At 42.6% G+C, this 25,462-nt stretch overlaps 1 protein-coding gene across 1 annotated transcript; it reads right to left on the reverse strand.

Annotated features, from left to right (window-relative positions):
• Positions 1–6,053: 6,053 nt before the first annotated feature.
• LOC147027825 (muscarinic acetylcholine receptor M1-like) lies at positions 6,054–19,890 on the reverse strand. The gene is made up of 3 exons (XM_085877445.1): positions 19,708–19,890; positions 7,991–8,068; positions 6,054–7,807 (listed from the first exon to the last, which is right to left on the reverse strand). Exon 3 carries the CDS (start codon positions 7,692–7,694, stop codon positions 6,243–6,245), a length of 1,452 nt encoding a protein of 483 aa, XP_085733571.1. The 5' UTR covers positions 7,695–7,807; positions 7,991–8,068; positions 19,708–19,890; the 3' UTR covers positions 6,054–6,242.
• Positions 19,891–25,462: the final 5,572 nt, after the last annotated feature.

The following is a 25,462-nucleotide window of genomic DNA, read 5'->3' on the forward strand; positions in this document are numbered from 1 at the left end:
GGGAGAGCAGTACTCCATCAGGCTGCAGACAAAAGCTGTGTAAGTGGTCAGGAGCTCAGGTGGGCCGAGGAAGGACTTTGCACGACGGAGGATTCCCAGTCGGCGACTGGCTTTTGAGGCGAAGTTTGAAATGTGGCTTTCCCAGGAAAGGTCATGGCAGATAGTGAGACCCAGAAGTTTGAAAGAAAGGACTTCTTCCAGAGGATTGTTGAGAAAGTGAATGGGGGGGGTGGTTTCTAAACGGTCTTTTCGAAGAGACATAGTGAGAGTGTGAGATTTGTCCGGATTGAAAGACATGTTCCACGTGTTGGACCAGTTTGTGATTTTATCCAGATCAGCAGTGAGCGAAGAAGCTGCTGCTTGCCGGTCTAAGGGATGACCGATGGTACGGCAGAGGGTGGAGTCATCAGCAAACAGATATAGAGGATTTTCCAGAGAGTCGGAGAGATCATTGATGAAAACCAGAAAAAGAACAGGGCCCAGAACGCTACCTTGAGGAACTCCAGCCTGGACAGGAAGAGGGGATGAAAGAACTCCATTTGGGGCCACACGTTGACTGTGACAGGAGAGGAAGTCTACGAGCCATGAGTGGAGATGGCCTTGGATACCATAGGAAGAGAGTTTGGTGAGCAGGGCAGGGTGCCAGACTGTCAAAAGCTCGTGATATGTCCAGGGATGTGGCTCAGATTTCTTGTCTGGCATTGAGGGCTTCCGTCCATTGTTGGGAGAGCAGAAGCAGCATATCCAGGGGGGAGTGACCTGGTCTGAAACCAAATTGATAATGAGAAATCAAGCCATTGGAGAAGAGGAAGGATTTGATGTCTGAAGCGATGATGGATTCCATAACCTTGCTGATGATTGGGAGAAGGCTGATTGGTCTGTAGTTGGAGGGATTTGATTTTGCACCTTTTTTATGCAGGGCACTGATGTTTGCCGATTTCCAAGAAGATGGTAGATGACATTGAGCAAACGAGAGGGTGAATAGAACAGAGAGAGGGTGAGCAAGAGCAGAAGAGCAGGTTTTGCGGACACGTGGGCTGATGCCATCTGCAGAATCTGAGTCGAGGTTTGACAGCAAACTCTCCGCCTTGTCAGGAGAAAAGGACACAGAGTCCAGGGAGAGTTGGGTGCGACTGGGTATGGTGGGTAGAGAAAGTGATGGGTTTTGGACACAAGATTTAGCTGCAAACACCGAGTTTAGGCATTCAGCTTTGTCACGTGCGGTATCAGCAGTGCGGCCATTTGAGGTAAGGAAGGGGATGGAGGGGGAACATACACCAGAAACAGATTTGATTAAACGCCACCAGGATTTTTAGGAAGGAGAGAGGTTTGACAGTTCAGACTTGTGATGAGAAAGATGTTGTTTTCTGACTCTCCCGAAGGTAGATACACACTTGTTCCAAGCTTTATGGAAGGAACTGAGATTGCCCTCAGTTGGGTTTGCTTTCCATGAGGCAAAGGCAAGTTGTTTCAGGACAACTGCCTCACACAAGCTTCAGTGAACCAAGGGCAGGAGGAAGGGTAGGACAACTGAAGACGAGAGGGGATAAATCTGTGCATGAGGGAGAGCAAGTTTCTTTGAAAGCATTCCCAGGATGAGTTGATGTTGGAGAAAGTAGCGATAGGAGACCAGTCTATAAGTTTGATGGCTGCTTGGAGACCCTGCCAGTCAGCTTGAGTGAAATGCCAGACTCGATGGCAGTGAGGTGGTTCTGTGATAATAGCCAGAGAGATGTCCACTTTGACAAGGACGTGGTCAGAAGAACCGATTGGAGCGGAGGAAGAGCAGCAGATATTGTCAGGGAAATTTGTCAAAATCAGATCCAGAAGAGATGGAGTACCATTGGTTAAGATCCGGGTAGGGAAGGTGACCGATTGAGTCAGTCCCAATGAGTCGCAGAAAGCTTTTGCTGAGGTGCCATGACAGGTGAGAGAGGTACCCACACCGAGCCAACTGGCATGATGACAATTGAAGTCGCCACATATGAGGAAGAGAGAGTTTGGATGAGAAGATAGAAATTGGTCCATGTTTTCAGATGGTGAGGTGTTGATGGAGTCATCACTGTTAGGTGGACGGTACAGTACACATATAAACATGAGGTGGGAGTGGAGGGGAAGCCGTAACCAGAGGTATTCCTGGGGGTGTGGGGGAGTGAGGGCAGTGCATGGAGAGTGAGGAATAGAGTCTTTGATGGAGAGCAACTCCTCCACCAGGGCGAGGCTCAGGTCTATCAAACCGGAGGAGGGAGTAACCAGGGAGAGATACTTGGGAATCAGACACGTCTTGGGGGAGGAAAGTTTCTGTTATGCAGATTATGTCTGGTTTGTCAATGACAACCTGTCTGGAAAGATCTGAAAGGTTTGAGAGAAGGCCCCGGATATTTGAGGTCCATACTTTTAATGAAGAGGTAGGGGAGGAGGCTTTGGGTGCAGGGGGTTGGGGGGGGAGGGGGAGGATAGGACAAGGGATGAGGGAGGAGGTAAGGAGGGTTGTTGAAAGTGTGGGGGATTGCAGAATAGCTAGGGGAGGGGGCTGAATGAGGAAGAGAAAAGGCTCTGTGGTGCTGGGGGAGAGGGGGGACAAGAGGCGGGGAAGAAGGCAGTTGAGGATTTGAGGAGGTGGAGTGAAGAGATGGAGGTGAGAGGGCAGTGGAAGGAGGCAGCTTTGTGGATGGGAGTGGGGAAACTTTGGGAAGGATGAGTGAGGGGGATGAATGGTGGGAGAAAGGTGAGGGGGGACTTTTTGAGAGAGGTGAGAGGGAGGCTTGGAGGGAGAAGAGTGGGATGGTTGCTTTGAGAGTGAGGAGTGAGGGGTGGGAGGGGTGAGTTGGCACTGAAGTTGGAAAAAAAGAATGGTTGATGGAAAGCGAACATTCATAGCAAACTGGGGTTTTTTAAGTTTTAGGTCAGAGATGTGATTAAACACATTTATTGATGGATGCAATAAAGGCGAATTCAGGGAAAGGAGAGAAGAAACGCTGTAACCGTTGGATTTTTTAGGCAAGGAATGAAGGAGAGGTCGAATTGAGAGCAGTCTGTTTAAATAGCAGAAGAGTCGTGCATTATGGTACAGTAAAGAGTACCACATGAGTGAAAGGGGAAGATGAAGCATTATTAGAGATCGTTTTTATTATTATTATTAATGTTTGAGAGAGTTTTCAACAGATTAGGTCATGGAAGTGTTGTAGAAAAAAATCGAGGAAGACGAAGAGGAGAATGAGGAAGAGGAGATGAATAAGAAGAAGAATCGGCGAAAGGTCGCGTTTTTTTTTTTTTGTTTGTTTCTTATTTATTATTTAAGATAAGAAAGAGTGATTAGTTGGGAGTAATGGCGGACATTAAGAAAGTGGGAAAGATAGAAATTGAAGATAATGGGGAGAAAAAACAAATAAACACGATCATACGCAGAGGGGAACAAAGGGTAGGCCTCAAGCCTCAATGATAGGTCTCAAGCACCCAGTAAGACAAGTTCGACGAAATCTCACAAAATAGCACGATTTTTGAAACAAAACCGAACTAGGAACACACAGTAACATGTAGGTGAGAAAATAAACGGTTAAAACGGGACAGATAACGACCGGAAACTTACCTTTGAGATTGTCAGCAAGGAGCCCCCAAGGAGACCTGCCAACGCTCCAAACCCAGATCCGGAAGTCAATTTCCATCTTATCTTTTTTCTGATCTTCTTTCTGATCACTTTTGATCTTATTTCCATTGTTTGTATTTATGGTCCTCACAACGTTAACGTTTGATTTGATTTGATTTTGTTCTTCTTGGTTGTTGTTGTTGTAAATGTATGGCAAAATGAATGTATGATGGACATATCTTATAAAATAAAAAATAAAAAGTTTTGTGTGTTGAATTATTATAGATTATTGTCATATTTTCATTTAATATTGATAATAAGAGGGAATTTAGCATTTTTTTTTTACTTATTACACCAATTTATATGCATATTTCAGATTTTTTATCTTTTTATACTCTGCATATTCATTTTATGTAAACCAGGAATGGAGGGAGACTTGAAGAAATAAGGGATGTGGGGAAGAATGAAGGCTATGAGAGGGATTGCTGGATATAAATGAGAGGGATGTGCAATTTGGCTGATACATTGGAGGAAATAAAACCATTTTTTTTATTCCATTTGATATACAGCAATCACAGTTTAGAGAATGGTAGATCACACACACACACACACACACACACACACACACACACACACACACACACACACACACACACACACACACACACACACACACACACACACACACACACACACACACACACACACACACACACACACACACACACACACACACACACACACACACACACACACATCTTTGCGATGAGAAGCACGGATCCAAAGATATTCTGGAGAAATTGGTGAATATGAGGGAGGGATAGGGTCGGAAGGGGAAATTCCTCACATAAACTGTAACATCACTACCAACACCACCAGTAAAACTGCAACAATGATTAATAGTTATATTAACTAAAAATTGATAAAATCCATTGTTTATTTTGTTTGTCAACACAGATCACCGAAACTTGACTTACAGACATAAATAAGTATTCTGTGGTACAAGAAAAAACCCAGGAAAGTAGACGAGCGAGTCTGGGATATCCTGTAAAAATAAAAATAAAATAAAAAAGTTTTGGTGAGATGGATGACAACTTCCCAGAGTGGACATTTGGTGGAAATAGATTTTTTTTTTTTTCCATTTGGTGGAAATAGTTTTTTTTTTATTTTCCATTTGGTGGAAATTTATCTAAGAGGCTGGAGCATTGGCTGCTGATGCTCGTGGACCAGATAGAAAGGAATTGATGATGATGATGATGATGATGATGATGATGATGATGATGATGATGATGATGATGATGCAAAACTGAGGGATTGGTAAAGTTGTTGGGGTGAAGGAGAAGCAAGATGGGGAAATATGAGGGATGCTGGGAAATGGGATGGGGAGGAAGAGCGTGTGAGTGGGGGTCATGTGCTGAATATGGGAGGGTTTGAGAGGAGTGAGGAGGTGAGAGATCTGAAGAGGCAGGAGCAGGCAAGAGGAGATTGAGAGGAAAGGGTAGAACCATATGTTTCTGCTGTTTATTACTTATTTTCACTCATTTACAATGCTCGAACAAATTATTGCTCTTTGTTTCCGGTGTTGAGGCTCATGGGAGCGAGACCATAGAACGGATCAAGATGTAGCATAACGAAAAGGAACAGCACAAACATAGGACCAAGAGCAAGGTTGAGGAATGGAGGGAGACATGAAGAAATTAGGGATGTGGGGAAGAATGAGGGTAATGAGAGGGATTGCTGGATATAAAGCTAGAAACCTGGTTGAGTTGTCATACAAGATGATCCAGAGGTATAAATACGAGTTCCCTTCAATGCAACTTCAATGCAGGAGGGGAGGTCAATATAGCCCATCAAAATCTGCACAATGGATGCCAGCATATGGTTGTTTGTCCATTTGCTCTCTCCTTTTAAATGCTGAGTGCCAAGGGAAAGCAATTTCACACGATTTGTGAATAAACTCTTGGGTGTTGTCGTGTAGATTCTGAAAACAACACAAAAAGCTCTACATTTTTATTTCCTAAAAAATATTATTCTGTTGAGCACTCATTTTTGATTGCTAATGCCTAATTGGTTTTATGGGGTTGAAGAATAGCAGTTTAAAAAGGTTGATTGCACAATTATCTTTTGCAGAATGTTATACCTGCCCTTTTATGCACCACATAGACCCTCCAACCCCTCTTGCTCCCTCCCATCTCCTTTGTCCAAAGTATCCATCGGAACTTTGTCTCCACTGCTTCATCCATGCGTATGCGGCACCTGGTTGCAGATTTGCATCGTTTCTGTAACATTTGCATCATTTTTATGCAATGGACAGGTATATCAGGACAAGGATTTAAAACTTGGTCAGGGCACCGGTACACATTAGCCTACTTTTTTCCCAATGATTTAAACCACACTGCCAGGGCATCCACTCCAATAAGTGATTGACTGGGAAAATAACCTCAGTGGCTTTGCTAATTGAGCAGCTAAATCATTTTTGGTGGTGCCTTTAGGTGTGACCATGACTCAAAAACGAGCTCTTTATGCTCTTTCTATCATTACTGAGAGTGCGGCGAAGCCACTGATCTAGTGCCCCGTGATAATCAAGTATAATAAAGAATCGTTGCATAAAATAAAAACACATGCAACCCCCCACGATGACGTCACAATAGGATATTTAATAACTTTTCTGGGCTCTGCTCTGGTGACACATCAACAACAATTTAAATGTTTCGCGAAATGTTTTGTTGCAGAGAGCATAACACATGGGGTTCACAGTGCTGTTAACGTAACAAAGCCAGTATCCTAAATTCCACAGGTAACTTGGAATACATTTGTTACAGAAAGTTGATACTAACACCATAATGTTATATGGAGTCCATGTCACGATGAAGGCCAGGAGAATAGCACTTAATGTTTTGGCAGCTTTTTTCTCGTTGACGAGGTTATTGTGTTTTCTTTTTGTCATTTGCCTCCTTGCATTCACAGCCGTAGATCTTCCCGTGCACTCCCTTGCAGGTGGACCTTGACATCGAGCCGGTCTATCTTCAATCGCTTCATCCTTTTCCTTAAATTCATTTTTAGTTCCTCGACTAGGTGTTCCGCACTTCCCACCTGAGTCTTCACCCTCCGCTTCACTTTCGTAACCCGGCGAAATTTCATCAATGCGAGGGGTTTGGCAAGAGCTTTCATATCCACAAAAAGAAAACACAGCTGGGTACAAAACTTTCAGCTCAGGAAATTGTTTCTCAACGTCATCCTCCTCAATCTCTTCCTTCTTTTGTTGAGCTTCCATCAGCTCTACATTCTTTTCGTCGTACAGTTGTGGTTCGCAACACAAAACAAAAGTCCTTGGTTGTGACGACGCATCTCCATTACACGGTGGTTTGATTTCCAAAGGATGCTGGGGAGAAGCTTCAGGTATGTCAGCTTCCAATGAAGGTGCCTTCGTAACGGTAAGCTCAGCACCTTGAAGTGTCTTCAACTCTTTGAAACGCTTTTGCGTTTCAAGATAAATCCTCCAGTACAATATCATCATAATTGCTGCTGGCAAGTAAAAGGCTAGAATAGCCGTTCCAAAAGTAATTATAGGCTCAGAGAGAAATTGTATGTAGCACCTATCTACGGGAACAGTCCTTATGCCGATGATGTATTGCCAAAAGAGGATTGCTGGAGCCCACAAGATAATAGACACGGTCCAAGCAGTCACGATCATCAGCACAACCCTTTTGGTCGTCCGCTTCGCCTTGTATTTTAGTGGTCGTGTTATTGACAGATAGCGATCAAAACTTATGACCAGCAGGTGCATCACCGATGCATTGCTGGCGACGTAGTCCGTCACCAGCCACATGTCGCAGCACACGGGACCGAGGACCCAGCGACCCATGGTCACGTACGTCGTGAACAGGTTCATTGAGATGAGACCGATTATGATGTCGGCGACAGCAAGGCTGAGCAGGAAATAATTATTGGCGGATTTCAAATTCCGGTTCACTTTAAATGCCACAATTACCAGCACGTTTCCAGTGACTGTAATGAGGCTTATGATGCCTGAGAAAAACAGCGTAATCACCATCTGTGATGAACTGAACTGCATCAGATGCTCGTCCACTGTACCATTGGAGGCCATGTTGGTTTCAATGTTTACTGTGAAAATTAACGTTTTCCATCATCACACTGTCGCTGTTTCATCATCTCCCCAATCACCATCTCTCCAATAGTTGAGCATTTCTCAGCTGCTTTCTGCAACAACAACAAAAAACAATATTTGTACTGTAAATAGTTCAAAATTAGAACAAGTTTGCGGACAAGGGGTTTCATTTTTGCGTAATTATCGAAATGCATTATCAGACATATCGCTGTATTGATGAACGTGTTGAACATTCACTGCGTGAACAAATACAAAATGTGCAACGATTGACCAACCTCTGAGTTTTCAGACATTTATGTAATGCCCTGGCATTGTGAGGGTGTCTTCATCAAGCACCTTGCTATCCCACAAATCTGTGGGAAAACAAATTAGGATATTACAAAAGGTGAGGTCGGAATTGTGGTGAATACCGTCTCAAGATTTGTGACCTGAGTGAGTTTATGTCTCCAACCAAAGCACCACATTTTCACAGCAACTGTAAGTGTGTGCAAGTTTACCTCCGCGGAATGAAAGTGGACGGAGGTTACGTATTCGCCTGTTTGTCTGTCTGCCTGTCTGTGATTAGAATATCTCAAAACCTTGTGTATGGATTGGAATGAAACTTGGTGGACAGATTGGGTGTGCGACAAGGCCGAATTGATGAGACTTTGGTGAAGATCTTGATCCGGACACTAGAATTTTTAAAGTGATCCTTCACAATTGAGAAGTATGGCCAAAAATGATATAAAGCATGATTTATCAAAACATTGTGGACGAATTATGACAATAGTGGATGAGTTGGGTAGGTGGACAAGAACAAGCCGATTCGTTTTTTGTTAAGATCCTGATACAGACCGACACTGTCGACACAAAATGTAAACTCAGAGTTCCTCGAAGTGAGTACTAAGGCTAAATGTTCAACCTGGAGGAGGTATGCTCTCTACCATGTGTTGTTCTAGTTTGTATTCTGTGGTCAACTAATTTTTCATACACAAATCTAGGCTCATGGAAGAGATAAAAAAAAAAAACAAAGGGCATCAGACTCACAAACTTCCAAAGGGTATGGGAAGGATGAACACACACAAGAACTTGAGGAGGAAAGATAGAATAATGCAAACAATGAGTAATAATGGCTGAGAGAGGAACATCATGGGGGAAGAATCAGTGTGTGTAGAAGTAAAGAGATAATGAACTTGCATTGGGTGAGTGCATGTGGCAATGATGGGCAGATCATATGAAGGACTAAAGTGAGGAGGATGAAACAACAGATAGAAGACCAGGCTGAACAGTTTATGTTTTGTATCCCACTGATGGGCTGGATCTGTATCCAGGCCTGAAGCAAAACCGAATCGGCTTGTTCTTGTCGCCGAAACAATTCATACACCTAGTTTCCTCATCACTCGTCCACAACTTTTTGAGATATCCTGCTCAATGTCGTTTTTGGCCCCATTTCTCAATGGTGAGAATCACTTTAAAAATCATAGGATCCAGTTCCGGCTCATCACCAAAACCTAATCAGTTCGTTCTTGTCACACACTCAATCTGTCCACCAAATTTCGTCTGAATCCGTCTCCAAATTTTAGAGAAAGGACAGGAAGGAACTGTCTGGAAAGAACAGGAGGAACAAGGCCAGATGTCAGCTTGTGTAAAATGGAGACCACCAACTTGCCATTAATGGGAAATTAACACTCCCTGGGAATCCGCCTCCTGTCTAGAGATTCCATTGGTGCAGAAAGCATCGTTTTTAAGCACCTCAAGAGAATCCAAGTGGGAAACAGGATCAGCCTTGTGCACTGTGATGAACTTGATGTGGCTCAGGGATGTCTTGGCTCTGCGGAGAATACCCACATGGTGATTAATCTTTGATGCTGATTTGGTGATGCTGTATAATACTCCCATGAAAGATTGTGGCAGATAGTGAGGCTAAGGAGTTCCTGAGACTGCACCTCTTCTGGCTGTCCAGAGAAGTTGATTGGATAATTTGATTGCTGATATTTGTGGACGGGCCATGTGAGAGCGTGTCACTTGCCTGCATTGAATGTCTTGTTCAAAATAGTTGACCAGTGGAATATCTTGTCCAAGTCTGATTCAAGGGGTTCAGCAACAGCCAGCCTTTCACAAAAGTAATGTATTATTCATTCTACATGGGGTGGATTCATCGATAAAATGGTAAAGATGATTTTCACGAGAATCAGGTAGATTATTGATAAAAAAAAAATCAAGAATAATGTTGATCTCAAGATGATACAGATCAACGAAAAGGATATCATCAAGAGACACTCAATGTTTCCACTCGTAGGAAATCAGACAACTGCTTGAGCAGGGGGCCCTGAATACCAAAGGAAGAAAACTAAGGCTAAATGCCAGAGTGTCAAAGGCTGTAGAGATATCCAGAGAGATAACTCCAACCTAAATCCTCTTTGTCCATTTGCTGATGAACCCATTATCCTCTTCCGTAGCATCTCACATCCCTCAGATAGGCAGACAGCAGCCTCTTCCCTTTTTTCAGACCTTGATGAAATCACAAACTGCTCCAACACTTGGAATATGTCTTTTGATCCTGACAAATCTCACACTTTCACTCCGTATCACCGGATGGACCATCTAGCCAAACCTTCCCATCCACTTGCTTAGCAAACTTCTTGAAGAAGTTCACTTTCTCAAATTTTTGGGCCTCACCATTATCTATGATTTTTCTTGTGGTAGGCAGTTTACCTCCATAGCCAGTCGCTGACTGGGCATTCTCCAGCATGCAGAGTCTTTCCTTGGCACACCTGAAGTTATATTTACTTACAAGGCCTTCATCCACAGATTCATGGAGTACTCCCCCCCCCCCCACTCCTCCAGGCTGGCACCCTGCCTTAAATCTTGTTCAGTTTGATTCCATGGACACGGAGACCTTCAAAAATCATCGGTATCTCCAGCGATTAATCTGGGTCTCTCGGCCTATTACTTTCACATCTCAAGTAGGTTGGTCGTCTCTCGATATTCCACCACATCCTTTCCAGTCTTGCTCTCTCTGCCCTGTCCGTACTCTGTCCCCACTTCCAAAATCCAGGCTCACCTCCACTCATTTGTTCCTCTTTTCTCTCACCTGTAGAACCAATATCCTCAGTCTGTTCAATCTCATTCTCCCATCCAGTGCTTCGAGAATGGTGTTCACTATCATCTCAGATCATCCCCCATCCATACCCAAGATCCTTTCAACCCTCATTAACCCTCCCCACGTCCACCTCCTTCATGTGTTTCCAGGTTTCTCTCCACTCCCTCCTCCTCCTCTGCAATTTTTACCCTCGACAAAGGAGAGGGTATTGCATTTGGGTCTGTTTGTTTGTCCGTTTGTTTGTCCACACAGAACTTGTGTTTTTCTCTACAACCGCTTATTGGATTGAGACGAAATTTTCACCATTGGTGGGATGACACATGGAGAATGTTTTAATAATTATGACATCATAGGTCATGTGGTGTGGCAGCCATATTGGAAAACAGAAAAACTTTGGACCTCTGTATCTCTGAAACCGCACCAAGGAAAAAAATTGAAACTTGGCACAAAGCAAGTACTCCTCATGGGGAAGGAGGGATTTTTTTATGATGTCATAAGGGCCCTCATTATGATGTCATAATTACATATGTGGAACGCCACATCTGATCAGTATGAAAATTTTTGAGGATCATCTGGGGATAAAATGGTCCACAGAAAGAAAATTCATGACATCATCAGTCATGTGATTCAGCAGACATATTTTTTTTTTGTTTTTTGTTTAAACCTTCAAAAATCTTCTTTTCTGAAGTGGCTGAACAAATCGAGGCGAAACTTTACACGTACCACCGCTGTCCATGAGGAACAAAAGGTTCACACATATGATATCATAGGTCAGATGGTTTGGCAGCCATATTGGATTTACCCTCAAACCTATAAAAAAAATACACCACTCAAAAAAAGCCCTGACAAGGGTCTAAAATCTCTGATTGCTCTTTCACCTCCACCATCGAAGATGGACGGAGGTTACTGTTTTCACCCGTTTGTTTGTGAACAGTATTATGGAAAAACTCCTGGACGGATTTCGACGAAACTTGGTGGGGGGATTAGGTCTGGTCCAAGGATCATGCCATTAGATTTTGGACTTGGTACAAAGTCCAATATGGCCGCTATGGCGGCCATCTTGAAAAAACATTTGAATTTTTTTTTTTTTTTGCATTTCTACATGTTATAAGTGATTTCCAACAAAAAAACATGCTAAAATTATAATTGCGGCTGATTTTGGAACTTCAGGTGGATATACCCACATAAAATCAATTTCTATCTCAAGGAATGTAGTTATGACGAATTAATTGAGTATGTAAAAGTTAAAAGTAAAAGGGAAAGTTGCAAACTATAACTCTGTGAGCACTGTTGACGTCAAATTGAATGAATAGGATATCAGGTTCACTTGAGTGACCCAGCAGTATTGGCGGCGGAGGTTTTACACTCCACCGAGTGCTCCCCCTCTAGTTTCCTTGTTTGTTATTATTCAATCTCTGCTTCTTCCTAGTTTTCCTTTCCATTTCTGTCATCGAGAGTTTTTGTCTTTATCCAGCTTGTTCAGCCTCAGTGTCCACCTTCCTATCATTCTTTCGCACGTCTTTACTTCCTCCAGGTCTCCTTCTATCTTGTCCCTTTACCCTGCTGTTGGTGTGTCTCACCCACCCTATTCCACCATTCTTTTTGTTCTATAATGTCCTGGTCCATTCTGTATTCTAGCTCCTCCACGAACCTCAAATCTACATACAGCAACAACAACAACAAAATGTCCCCTCTTGCTTGTGGTTCAGGGCATCCATCCACTGCTGTGTTAGTAGGAGTAACATATCCAAGGTGGAATGTCCAGGTCGGAAACCAAATTGGTTGTCAGAGATTAGCAAATTAAAAAAGAGATTGTGCCTGAAGTCAGAAGCAATGATGGACTTCATTGCTTTTCATATGATGGGAAGAAGGCTGATATGCCTGATGAAGGAATCCGTTTTGGGGCCTTCTTTATTGATTGGAGTGATGATTGCAACTTCCCAAAATGGAGGGAGTTGCCCATTCAAGAAGAACATATGAAAGAGAGAGAAGATAGGATATGGTTGGGCTGAAGCAAATTTGGGCTGCTGAGGATTATAGCACTTATAACATCAGAACCAGTTTAGGAAGATGTATCAAGCTAGGTACTTATGATGTACGGAATGTAAACAGGACAAAACGTTTGTCAACTTTAAATGCCCTGACCATATTTTACCAAATGTGACAAATTATTATCCAACCCCCCTGCCCCCCCCCACCCTCTCTTCCTCTGCCACCCATACTCAACATGCACACAAGAGCAAAGACCATCCTCCCCCATGATTCTTCCTTCCTCCTGCTTTTATGGACTGCATACCCATTGCAAATTGGAACTTTGTCTCCACATTGCAATGTTCTACCATAGGGTAGCAACAGGATAGTTCAGAGGTAATGCACTTGCCTTTGAACACTCTCATCAGGGTTTGATTCCTGAATTAAGTGTAAACTGTTAACCTGTTACCTGGTGTTTCACTGGCAAGGAATTTCATTAATATTGTTGCGGGCCAGCGGGGTCGGGTGAGAAGACCAGTAGGTGGGGGAAAGCTATGTCGATTCCCACCAGACTCCCCGGAATTGTAGGCCATCGCTCACGGATAATTACGTGACGCGGCGGGTTGCTTAACCGACCGTGGATGCCAATAACTCAACCGCGTGACCTAGGCTCCTCCTGTCTAGAATCAGGTTACCTAATTAACCACGCAGTTTAACCACCGGGGAACCATGCCCTCGGTACTCCTTGTCCAAACCGGATCACTCTAACAACTACGGATCACCTTTCCGGATCGGATGCAGCCGAGCGGCGCTGCCAAGGACGTACTGGCTGGAAGGAACGAATTGTTGGGAATAAAGACCCGGCTAAACTTAGATCCGAACCATGCTGGTCCAATGGAGGAAAAGACAAAGGTGAGCTGGGAACATTTCTACAATTATTATTTATTTACAATAAGCGAGGAAAAGCATGTGGCACAACAAAAGGTTTATTGGGGATGTAATGCAGGGAAAGATGAGAGAGGTGTGGGGTGCAACAATTATTCAAGCAACTTACAAAAGCAGACACAGTGCAGACTTGACACGCGATTAATAAAAGCAATAACAATCACAACAATGAAGATCTTATACAGGCTTATCTAACGGACAGGCGCCAACACACTCAGACATAATAAACCCAATGAAAGGCAAAGGACTTTTGCAGCCAGGGAGGGAGGGAGTTGAGGTCACAGTTTTTGGTACCTGAGCGTTTCGGGGGAAGGGATGCTCCGTGGCGCGGCACCTGACAAAAGCTGTGCAGTTCGGTCCACAGTTGCACGTGTGGTAATCATGTCTGCAGCAGGAGCTTGAGTGAAGGAGAGCGGAGTCCAAAATGGCGAGAGTTGAGCAGTCGACAGGACCAGGTAAGAGGCTTGGTCGAGGTCGTGTCGGTGGGGACCAGTAGGCTGGCCATCGAGGTGAGACGTAAGCAGAGCTAAGCAGCCAGAACATCTTCGCAACAACTCCTTCAATTCCCTTTCGCACTTCTCCTTCCAACAGCCTCCCACAACAACAACAACCTTCCCATCCAACGACAACCTTCTCATTCAACTCAATACCTTCGCGTCCAACAACTCCGACTGACTTCTTCCTTTCCATCCACCCCAACTTCGCCCTTTCAATCTACCAACAACCACCGACTTCTTCCTTTTGATCTACAACAACCAACTTCACCCCAACTCTGAGGATTGCTCCGTACTTTATAGATCACGGAGCTCGGGAAGGAGCCATGGCGAAACCGATGTCATCGTCCGATCCGAGCATCCCGATTGAACCGGGCCTTCACGTGGTCCGCCTTTCTGGGCGGGTTTCGGCCAGACGCTAGTTTGGCCCGCCCATGCCGCGCGTGTCTGGGTTTGGGAAGGTGGATGTCGATGCGGCTTCCATAGCGAACGTCGGGATTTTGCCGCAGAAAAACGAGACTCTGGATACAGCGGGTAGACAGTGGTACGCTGTGGCCAGCGAAACGGGGGTAACAAGCAAGATGAATTTACCTCAGAAAAAGGAGGGAATAAAATAAAGGGAAAAATGATTTATTAATCCTAACTAATAGCCCATCGCAACGCACCCCCTTGCTTTCCCACTAAACAAAAGGTAGGGACCCAACTACACGTATATTAATGGAATAACTGACTCAGGACAACTGTATGTTGTATGCATACGGTTCCGAGAACCATAACCATACGTTTGACCCATCAAAAGAGGATGTTCAGCTGTGGTCCCCTCAGCTAAGATTTGCTGGTGGACATTAAAGACCAAATACATCTTTTTAAAGAGGTCATTATGTGCTCACACCCTGGCCAAATGTCAAATCGTACCATGACGCTGCAATGCAGTTTCCCTAATGAGGTACTTGGCAGAGCAGACCAGGGACATAAAGTTGGCTAGCCCCTCAGGGGGGATGGAAAGAAAGAGACACCACCCTTTTCAAGATTTATTTTTGTAACATTGGATCTCAGGTTCATTAAAGAGCTTGGACATAAATAATTGACGCACTTCTCCGGCGCATGCTCCCATACCTGACCTGACATAAATCATGGAGGAGAAAAACACGAGTCGACGTCAATGTACTTTCATATGAACCACAAGGACAGAAGTAGAAGAAACACAAAAACATGTGCTATATGATATTTTAACACGTGTTTGAACCACCGGGCCCTGGTTGGGAAGGGGTATCGAACACCACCCCCAATTTAAAACAAAATCTCAATCAGAAAGAAAAATAGTAGGTTATGATACCAGGTAAGTTCTTGGAAGGCAATGGCAAACCACCTAGTATAACCCTTGCCAAGAAACTGCTTTGGCAGTACTGAAACTGCCTTCGGGAATAACACCAGAATATGAATACCATGGGGATCATCACTTCATAAAATGTTTACAGGTAAAACCAAAAAGAACTGGAGAGTCCATAGAACACCTTACCCAATGCAGTCTTGAGAAAAAGGACATGCGAAAAGTCTTTTATACTCTTGCTTTGTGTTTCCGAGCACGATCTACATCCATTTTGTTTTTTTCGTGAACCTTCCATAACAGGTATGATGATAAACACACAGCACTATGCACCGCCATATTTGTATGAATGCAGAATCATAAAGAAAGCTAATTATCATAGCATTCATCATAGTTACTCTGCCCCCAGGGACTGAATACTTTACCAAGTCCTGCAAAAGGAAAGGTTTTTGAAAGTTACAAAAAGGCGACTTATCTTCTACAACTAGCAAATACCACCTGTCGCTTCACTGACGGGAACATTAAGGTGTGGGGGGGGGGGAGAGAGAGAGGGGAGAGAGAGAGGGGAGAGAGAGACAGAGAGACAGAGAGACAGAGACAGAGACAGAGACAGAGGAGTTAGTAGAGAGCAAATGTTATAGGCCGGGGGCCAGTGGGACCTACTTATAAAGACAATAAAGACAATAATTCCCACAAAAATGCAAGAATTTCCATTTTCTTTCCTTGTAATTACCACACGTCAGTTTTTTCTCAAAAAAAAACATTACTTAAGTGTTTCCAGATACAAGCCAGGTTGGCAAAAAATATATTAAAAGTTTTGAATTTTTTTTAAGTAGGCTAATTAGCATAAAATACAAAGCACAATGAATCATTCGAAAATCATGCGAAATCAGATTAATCAATAGAATTAATTACTTGGGCCTGATATAATACATAACTGTGACTTATGATGTCTGTTGGTGTTGAAGGGAAACAGAACTATTTTCTGTTTTCGTAAAAGTAGTGGAAATAATTTCAAATGTATTGATATGCTAATTAGGATCCGCCATTATGGAAATTCTCATTTTCGTAAATATCTCAACTTCTGGTGCATGGAAATTTGTAAATGAGGAATCTACACATATGTTTGGAGGGTCAAGGAATACAGTGAACATATTTCCTTTGTTGTCAGAGATGTAGAATAATGTATGGATCGCTTAATTACATGCAAAAATGGAAACAGCTTCATAAAGCATAATGCAAATGAGTTATTTTTCTGGGAACATCTTTTTTCTGATACTTGGGATATATATGAACAATGTGGTATCAGTGAAAAATTGTCGCAAGGGGAGGGGGGGGTGCAAGGTAGGTCCCACTGGCCCCTGACCTATTATGCTTTATGAACAACACACACACACACACACACACACACACACACACACACACACACACACACACACACACACACACACACACACACACACACACACACACACACACACACACGCAATATGTCTTAGTACTTGACTGACATCGACAATTTTTCGGGAATTGGCTGATTGGAGTCAGTGTGATTACCGTTGACAGTACATGCTATACACAACCCAGGAACCTTGAGGAGCTTTCACCCTTTTTGGGGTGGAATTTCAATAAACAAATTATAAAAACAATGTTACATTATACAGCAGACGTTCATGGGAGACATGCATAAACATGAATATTTATAAACAGCTGCCAATTGTCGTGTGATGGGTGTAAAAAAAATTGGGCTCAGTAATTTAGAAAACACGTTAATATGACAAACAACTCGGAAATCGGGTGTTATCAAATATATTTTGCTATGAAACTCACAAAGAGAAACCATATAACCTTTGTAAAGCAAACCCAAGTCATGTAATAAATTAACCAATTGCTTTAGAAACAGTCACGAGGAGAAGGGAAAATGTGATTGCTTGAACGCTGCTGAGGATAAAAGTTAAAACCTCCACCACCCATCATCATCATTATAAGATATGGGATGAAACTTTGCCCCCATGGCACCAGTAACCAGGTATGCACACACACCCCTGGAGAGTCCCTTTACATATCCAAATCTACCCATATGTACCTCTACCTTGTAGCAACTGCTAACTGTACATCCCGATCGGGACACAAACTGTACCGCTATGGACTGCAGGGCACGCAGCAAGTGGCTTAAGCACTCAATCAAGCACTCCAATTAAATGGTTGATGAGGAACAGCTGGCTTGGCAAGCGAAAGGAAGCTCATTGATAATGGCACAATCCTGCAAAAAAAACTAAACATCACCGTTTTCTCAACATTTTCAGATTTCACTCCAGAATTCGAGTTATTTAGTCCACATGATGGTGATCCGATCCTCCAAACTCAAATTATATTTCTCCTCTATACTTGAATCAGTCCGTGAGAGTGGGTCATTGAAAATCATATCAGATCATGCATGAAATCGCTCCAAGCTAATCATTTGAAAACTATAACACTCACAAAAGCGATGTATACAGCATTTCACAGGTATGTACATGAGGAATTCGATAATATAATTGAGGAAAGTGGAAAAAAAAAAACATTTTGAATGCTTCATCATTAATAAACCGTTGTGGCCTGTTCCACCTCAAGGCATTCATGAGCTGGCCATACAAAATGGTGAATTAAGACCCCAGCAAGGTAACCAAGGATGTGCCTCATGATCCCATCGAGGGCGAGGTGTCTAATGATGCGCATGATGAAGGATATAATTAAATAAGGTCGTCAATCATCTTAAAAAGGAGTGTTTTAATTAACCCAAACATCCAATTTTTCACTCTTGCACTTGAATCAGTCCGTGAGTTTTTTTGCACTTGCTTGGAGTTTTATTAGTATGCATGCAAAGTTTCAGGCTGCTCGGTCTTATGGTTTTGGAGTTATGGAGAAGACACACTGACACACACACACACACACACACACACACACACACACACACACACACACACACACACACACACACACACACACACACACACACACACACACACAGTTTATGCAACAGCTTTTACACCACCATATTGAACACGTTACATTCGTTCTTCGTGACTGTTGTGTGTGTCCTGTGTAGCGTCGTTAAAAACAGTAAGTTTCCTGTTTTGAATGATTTTTTTTTTTATTTTGTTTCACTCCCAGACAAGCAGGCAGAGTTAAAAAATAAATAATAATCTCACTCCTCTCTGTACGCATGTACGATTGGGCCAAATTCAGAGCCAAAGTACTGCTAAACTGCACGTTTGTTTTCCAATCTGTGTTGAAAATATAACATTGAATTGAAATTAAGTTGTTTCTCGATCAGAATCTCTAGTTTGTGGTCAGACAGACAGACAGACAGACAGACAGACAGACAGACAGACAGACAGACGGACGTAAACCAATTATTTAACTCCGCTTTTCACTTCGCATACATTTAACATGAACATATGCATTGAGAGTAAATACCACAATAGTGCAAGCTAGCAGAAGCAATGTAAACTCCACGTGGAATGTAAAGTTCTGTAAGTACTTTCACACAAAATGATTAATCAATGAGCACAAATTTTCAATCCATATCGTAGTTGAAAGCAATTTTTTTTTGCTTTTCCACACTCAAGGTTTCAAACTGAGTACCAATTAAAAGATGCATTACCATCAAAAGTTTGCCAAGTGACCCTGTACACGTACTGTGTGCGATGATTGATGAACCAACATTCTTTAATAAAGGACCAAACTGTTCCATCCCACACGATGTCCGCCTGTGGATCCCCCACATGTGATACGTTTCCTCACTCGAAGACTTGTACACTTATAAAAGTTAAACTTCTCCTGAATAAAGTTGCTTTATAAAATGTTATCACCCGTCGGATACTTATTATATACGCTGAAGTATTGGGGAAGCCTTGGGGTGGGTTTGGACAAAAGTTGTACATCGAGTCTGGTGTGTATACTTGGCACTGGTTTGGACTGGTGGGGTGTAAAAAGTTGTGAACAGGGTGGTATGATGGGGGTTAAAAGGGGAGGTGGATGAGAGTCAAATTTTCCACCACATTTGAGCATGTTATAAAACACACACACACACACACACACACACACACACACACACACACACACACACACACACACACACACACACACACACACACACACACACCTTATTTTTTGTTTAAAAAAACCAACCTTATTTGGAGTTCAATAATCTTGCCACGCTCAACTCTCCTGGTTCAGAATAGCATCATCACGTCGGGTGAACGTACATGTCGGGACACGTCTTTTGGAGAGGCACGAGGACTCCCAAAAGTGGAACAAGAAGTATAAACAGGACACGGCGTTTCCCCCAAAATGCAACTTCTCAAAAACACCCGTCACAGAGTCAATGGGTGATCTCCACCGATGTCATGGGCTCCGGCGGATCCACCCACAGTAATTACCCACGGGGTGGGACGGCCCCATTACTGACTCCATGTCATCACCACCCAATTCACGTGGCCTCGTGGCTCAATGCCTGGAACTTTCAAACTCCCACGAACTTTCACTGTCAGGCAGAGTTGATCAGAATGGACGTTTGGCATGAAAGACAACCTGGTGTGCACCTTTGATTCGAACCGAGCCTCTGATCTGGATTGGGAAAGAGGGTGCTTCATCCCCCTAGCTGCCAAACACAACGTCCACCGATAAATCTGGCAATCCCGTCCACATTTATATTGCGAACCCACATTATCTTCCGAAAAGGGATCGTCATTGTGTGCCGGTCCCCAATCTTGGGAAGAGGTGGTGGGGGTGACTGTAGTCTGGAGCTGATGATCACTGAAGACGATCACAATCGTGAGAACTGGAGAAAAAAACAAGCTCGAATGAGCTAAGATCCTCGTCCTCTTAATAATGACGTCATATAAACGAATATGACGTCATTGTGATGTATCAGGTTTGCGATAAATTATCTGTGTTCATGCCCGGCTTGATTCCCGCAAACAAAATTCAAACAGCTTGCTTAGTTTCGGAGATAATGGTATAGGCGATTTCCATTAGCGGCGATATTATGACGTCAACTTTTTTTCTAGGAAGAATTTCCAAAATCGGAGATGGTTACCGCCTGCAAGTGGGCTTTCTGCATATACTTGGCAAGTTTCACGAAGATCCGATGAAAACTCTGGGTTGTGAAACAAATAATGTCAAAAATAGGAATGACGTCATAAAAATTGATATGACTTCATACTGATGTATCCTATGTGCGGTAATTCATCGCTGCTAATGCCCTGTTCGATTCCCGCAAACAGAATTCAAAAAGCTTGCCTAGTTTGAGATAATTTTTAGGCGATTTCCATTAGCGGAGATATTTTGACGTCATAACTTTTTTTCTAGGAGGAATTTTCAAAATCGGAGATGCTTACACTCTGCGCAGGGTATTTTTACATATATACGCCAAGTTTGAGGAAGTTTCGATGAAAACTGTAGGCTGTGAAACAAAAAAGTCCACAAGAACAACAACGTGAGTAAGACTTAGAGATCCTCCACGAGGATCTAAAAAAAAAAATGTCCAACGATTCACCTTGAAGGTCGATGACGACCACGATGATGACCTGCATTAGCATTACTGAGGGGTGTGCTCGAATGCAGAGGCATGGCTGATGTCCTCACCATGCCCAGCAGATAGACTCACCTTCAATGCAGGTAGACACCTTCAATGCAGGTCATCGTCGTAATCGTTAGTGACCTTTAGTGAATAATTTGACAGTTTTTTTTCCTAATTTTCGTGATAATGACATTTCACTTTATGTCCTTGGCCAAATGATCTCTTCACCATGTCCCAAAATATCGTTTCCAGAACACTCATCAAGTTTATTCTCATGGAGAGATGCTGAGGCTCAAATCGCCCTCCTTTACCTTTTTGTCATGCGTGCACAAAAGTGCACGCATTTGGTCTTATGGACCAGGCTTTATGGAACCCCGTTAACAACTGAGCCACAAATTCAATTTTCAATGATTATTATATTAAATTCAATTCAGCCAAATGACTAATCCCATAGAAGTGATTGACTCAACAATTCATGCAGGAATGAAACAAGGATGCAAAACAAGGACCACTAACCAAAAAGATCAATCATAAATTTATCAAACGCAGAATTTAAACTAGAACGGTCACTCGGTCGAGCTCATATCTCCGCCGCCAATACTGCTGGGTCATTTAAGTGAACCTGATATCCTATTCATTGTAGGTCAAAACGGATCAGACTCAACTGAACCACGATTGAATCAACTAAACTAGATTGATGCACATGTGGAAATGCCAAAAAAATAAAATCGAAATTTTTTTGAAAAAAAAAAAAAGTGCAAAATTTTCTGTTTTTTTTTCTCTAACAAATTTATTTTTTTTTTGGTTGGAAATCACTTAAAACATGTAGAAATGCAAAAACAAAAATTCAAATATTTTTTCAAAATGGCCGCCATAGCGGCCATATTGGAATTTGGACCAAGTCCAAAGTCTAATGGCATGATCCTTGGACCATACCTAATCCCCCCCACCAATTTTCGTCGAAATCCGTCCAGGAGTTTTTCTGTAATACTGTTCACAAACAAACAGGGGTGAAAACAGTAACCTCCGTCCATCTCCGATGGCGGAGGTTAAGGCCTGGTCACACCTTGACGTTTTGGCCAGCGATGGCAACGTATTAAAATGAATGTAAAACGCTGGCTTACGTTGAACTTTTGATGTTTTTTTTTTAAAGATTCGGACGTATTCATAGCGACTTGGTCTTATGTATAACGCATTGGTAACGGACACAGAACGTTTCGTTGTGTTATAGATAACTTATACCAACGAATGCTGAACCTGTTGTCGGTCTACACAACCGATGCCCAACGATAGTCTAACTTAGGCAGAGCGCGTTGCACGCATCGCCGACGATGTCGTGACGTAGCCTATTAAAGGGCTGACGCACAACGATTCGAATCATAACTGCCGTAGAAATGGAAGTGTCAACATCGCGGTCACACCTTGGCGATCTTGCCAGCGTATGCCGACCTAAGAAAAATGTGTCTAAAACGTTGGGGCACGTCAAATACGGTATGAGTAAGTTTGGTATACGTGAGTAGAACGCTAAAGTACGCTATCATACGTCGTAGTAAGTAGAGTACGTCAAGAAATTTTAAACATGTTCAAAATTTTACGACGTACTCGGCGTATGACACACGTTCCGCATGCGATGGGGATAAGTTTTACACACGATATGTGGACGCTTACACACGTCCACAAAGGCTCCTTATAAGCTACTCATAAGTCGAAACACGTCGTGTTAATGTCTTTTTTACGCGAAACTTATTTCTAACTTATGTTTGACGTGCTTTGAACCAATTCTTTATGTAGTCCCAACACACATCGACGTATGTAGACGTATTCCAATGACGTCTTCCGGTCGACAAAAAAAATAAATGAACGTGTTTCTAGCTTACAACTGCCATATAAAGACGTGTTCCCAGCGGTTTTGGGAATTGGTATATAAAAATGGTGTTCATAAAAGGGGACCCAACAGTGTTTTCGAGTCCTTTTTGAGTCGATGTCCATGTCAGCAGTAACAGTATCAGTATCAGTATCAGTATCAGTATTAGTATTAGTAGTAGTTTGTTCATGTTGGCAGTAGTAGGTGAGTGTGAGGGGAGGGTGTGGGTTATGATGGATCGTCCTTGCGTTTAACGATTTAACGATTTAAATGATAAACTCAACGATTTAAATGGCTGCATCTCCACTATTGAAAGTAGACGCTTGCGCTCAACAATTGGATTTTTTTTACACTCAACGACTTTTAAACGGTACCACTCAACTATTTTCATTGTTTACAATGAACGATTTAAATTGCTGTCACTCGCCTTTGTTTTTTGACGCTAGGGTTTTGAAATTTGAAGCGTTTCTTCTGAACGTGTTAAATCGCTCAAACTCGACTATTTTAAATAGACGCTGCCGATGGACAATTGGAATCATAGCCAAGCTAGACATCGAAGTGTGAACATCCTCGTCATGCCGAAGAAAAGTTTGAAGAATGCTGCAAATAAGTGTCCTGGCCGTGGCCATGGACGCTGACGCAAGGACGATCCATTATACCGACGTCTTTCAGCCTATGAGTAACTTAAAAGTAACGTCTGTCGATGTGTGGCAACGATCGCGTAACGTGCCAACAACACGTTAATCATAGGTTAGAAATAAGTTTTGGGTACGCTAAACATTACCTCGGCGTGTCTCAACTTATGATTAACTTACAAGTAGCATGTGTTGACGTCTGTCAACGATCGCAGACCGTGCATACAACTTGTGGCCAGCGTAGCGGAACGTGTGAGTCATACGCCGGCATACGTCGTGAAAAAATTTGAGGACAACCAAAAAGTACAACGTTTAAAGCCAGCGTACAACGACGTATGGCAGTGTTTTTCAGAGTGCTCTCAATGTTATCAAAACTTACCCATAACGTATTCAACGCGTGCCAGCGTTTTAGAAAAAAAATTCAAAAATCGGCATACGTTGGCTAAAACGTCAAGGTGTGACCGGGCCTTTAACTAGAACGGTCACTCGGTCGAGCTCATACCTCCGCCAGGCTGCAGTTAACATTTTGTATCCCACTGATTGGCCGGATCTGGATCCGCACCCAAACCAAAATCAAATTGGGTTGTTCTCGTCACCTATCCAACTCATCCACCAAGTTTTGTCAACTCGTCCACAACTTTTTTTAAATATCGTGCAATATGTCGTTTTTGGCCCTATCTTTCAATGATGGTCACTTAAAAAAAAAAAAAATTCTCCGAGCTGCATCTACATCCGGATTTTCACCAAAATCGAATAGTCATCGCAGTTCAAATGGCTGATGTCCTCACCATGCCCAGCAGATACTCACCTTTTTTTGACTTACCTTGTTACACACCAAACCTGTTCACGCAGTGTCATCCAAATCCGTCCATACCTTTGAGATATCGTGGTATGCAGTATATCGTTTTTGGCCCAATACCTCCTAATGGTGAAGAAGCATTTCAAAAATTCTCGTATCCGGATCTGGATCTTCACCAAAATCGAATCAATTTGTCCTTGTCACACGCCCAACCTGTCCACCAAGTTTCGTCCGAATCCGTGCACAACTTTTTTGAGATATCATGCTCACCGACAGACAAACAGACAGGGGTGAAAACATAACCTCTGTTTACCTACGGTGGAAGAGGTAATTAATATTCAGGCAATAAAATCGATACACACAAACAATTCAACGCAATTCTGAATCGAACAAATTGATGTGACAATGTAAAAATAACATATATATATATATATATGATGGAGCAAGTGTTTTATATATGTATGTGTGTACGTACAGTGGCCTGCAAAAGTATTCACTCCCCTCTAAAGTTTGTACATTTTGATACCACCTGAGCTTATTTCATGATGCTTTCAAAACAAACTTAATATGGAGAGTCTTCACAAACTACTCCAAAGTGAAAAACCTAAAAAATGCAGATAAAATGTGAATAAGTTATCCAAGTTTAGAATCCTATCCAGGTTCCTTCTGATGACTCCATCTTTGCTCTGCTTATTCAGGTTCCTCCTGATGATTCCGATGCAGTATTTGATCTTCCAATTGATGAGATCAACATAGAAAAATCAGATGATTCTCAGTTACATTCAGTATTCAAACCCTTTGCCTAATTAACCCTAAATCACTTTAGGAGCAAATTATTTGTTTGAAAGGATACAAAATAAGTTTGATAGGTTTCACCTGTATGTTATCAGTGGTTTAACTTAAAAATTAAGCTCCTCAGTTATCGAAGGTGTTTTAAGGTGCAACTCACTTGGTCAACCAACAAGGCAAACATGAAGACCAATAAGCTTCCCAAAGAAGTTAGACATAAAGTGGTGGAGAAGCACCATTCAGGAGAGGGTTAAAAGAAGATTTCAGTCACTCAA

Source organism: Eptatretus burgeri, chromosome 4, assembly GCF_056783735.1.
Source record: "Eptatretus burgeri isolate ZD-2024b chromosome 4, Ebu_testis_v1, whole genome shotgun sequence".
NCBI lineage: Eukaryota > Metazoa > Chordata > Myxini > Myxiniformes > Myxinidae > Eptatretus > Eptatretus burgeri.

What these genes read in the sequence shown, in the direction of transcription:
- LOC147027825 (XM_085877445.1), bottom strand. Translation starts at nt 7,694, where the DNA reads ATGGCCTCCAATGGTACAGTGGACGAGCATCTGATGCAGTTCAGTTCA.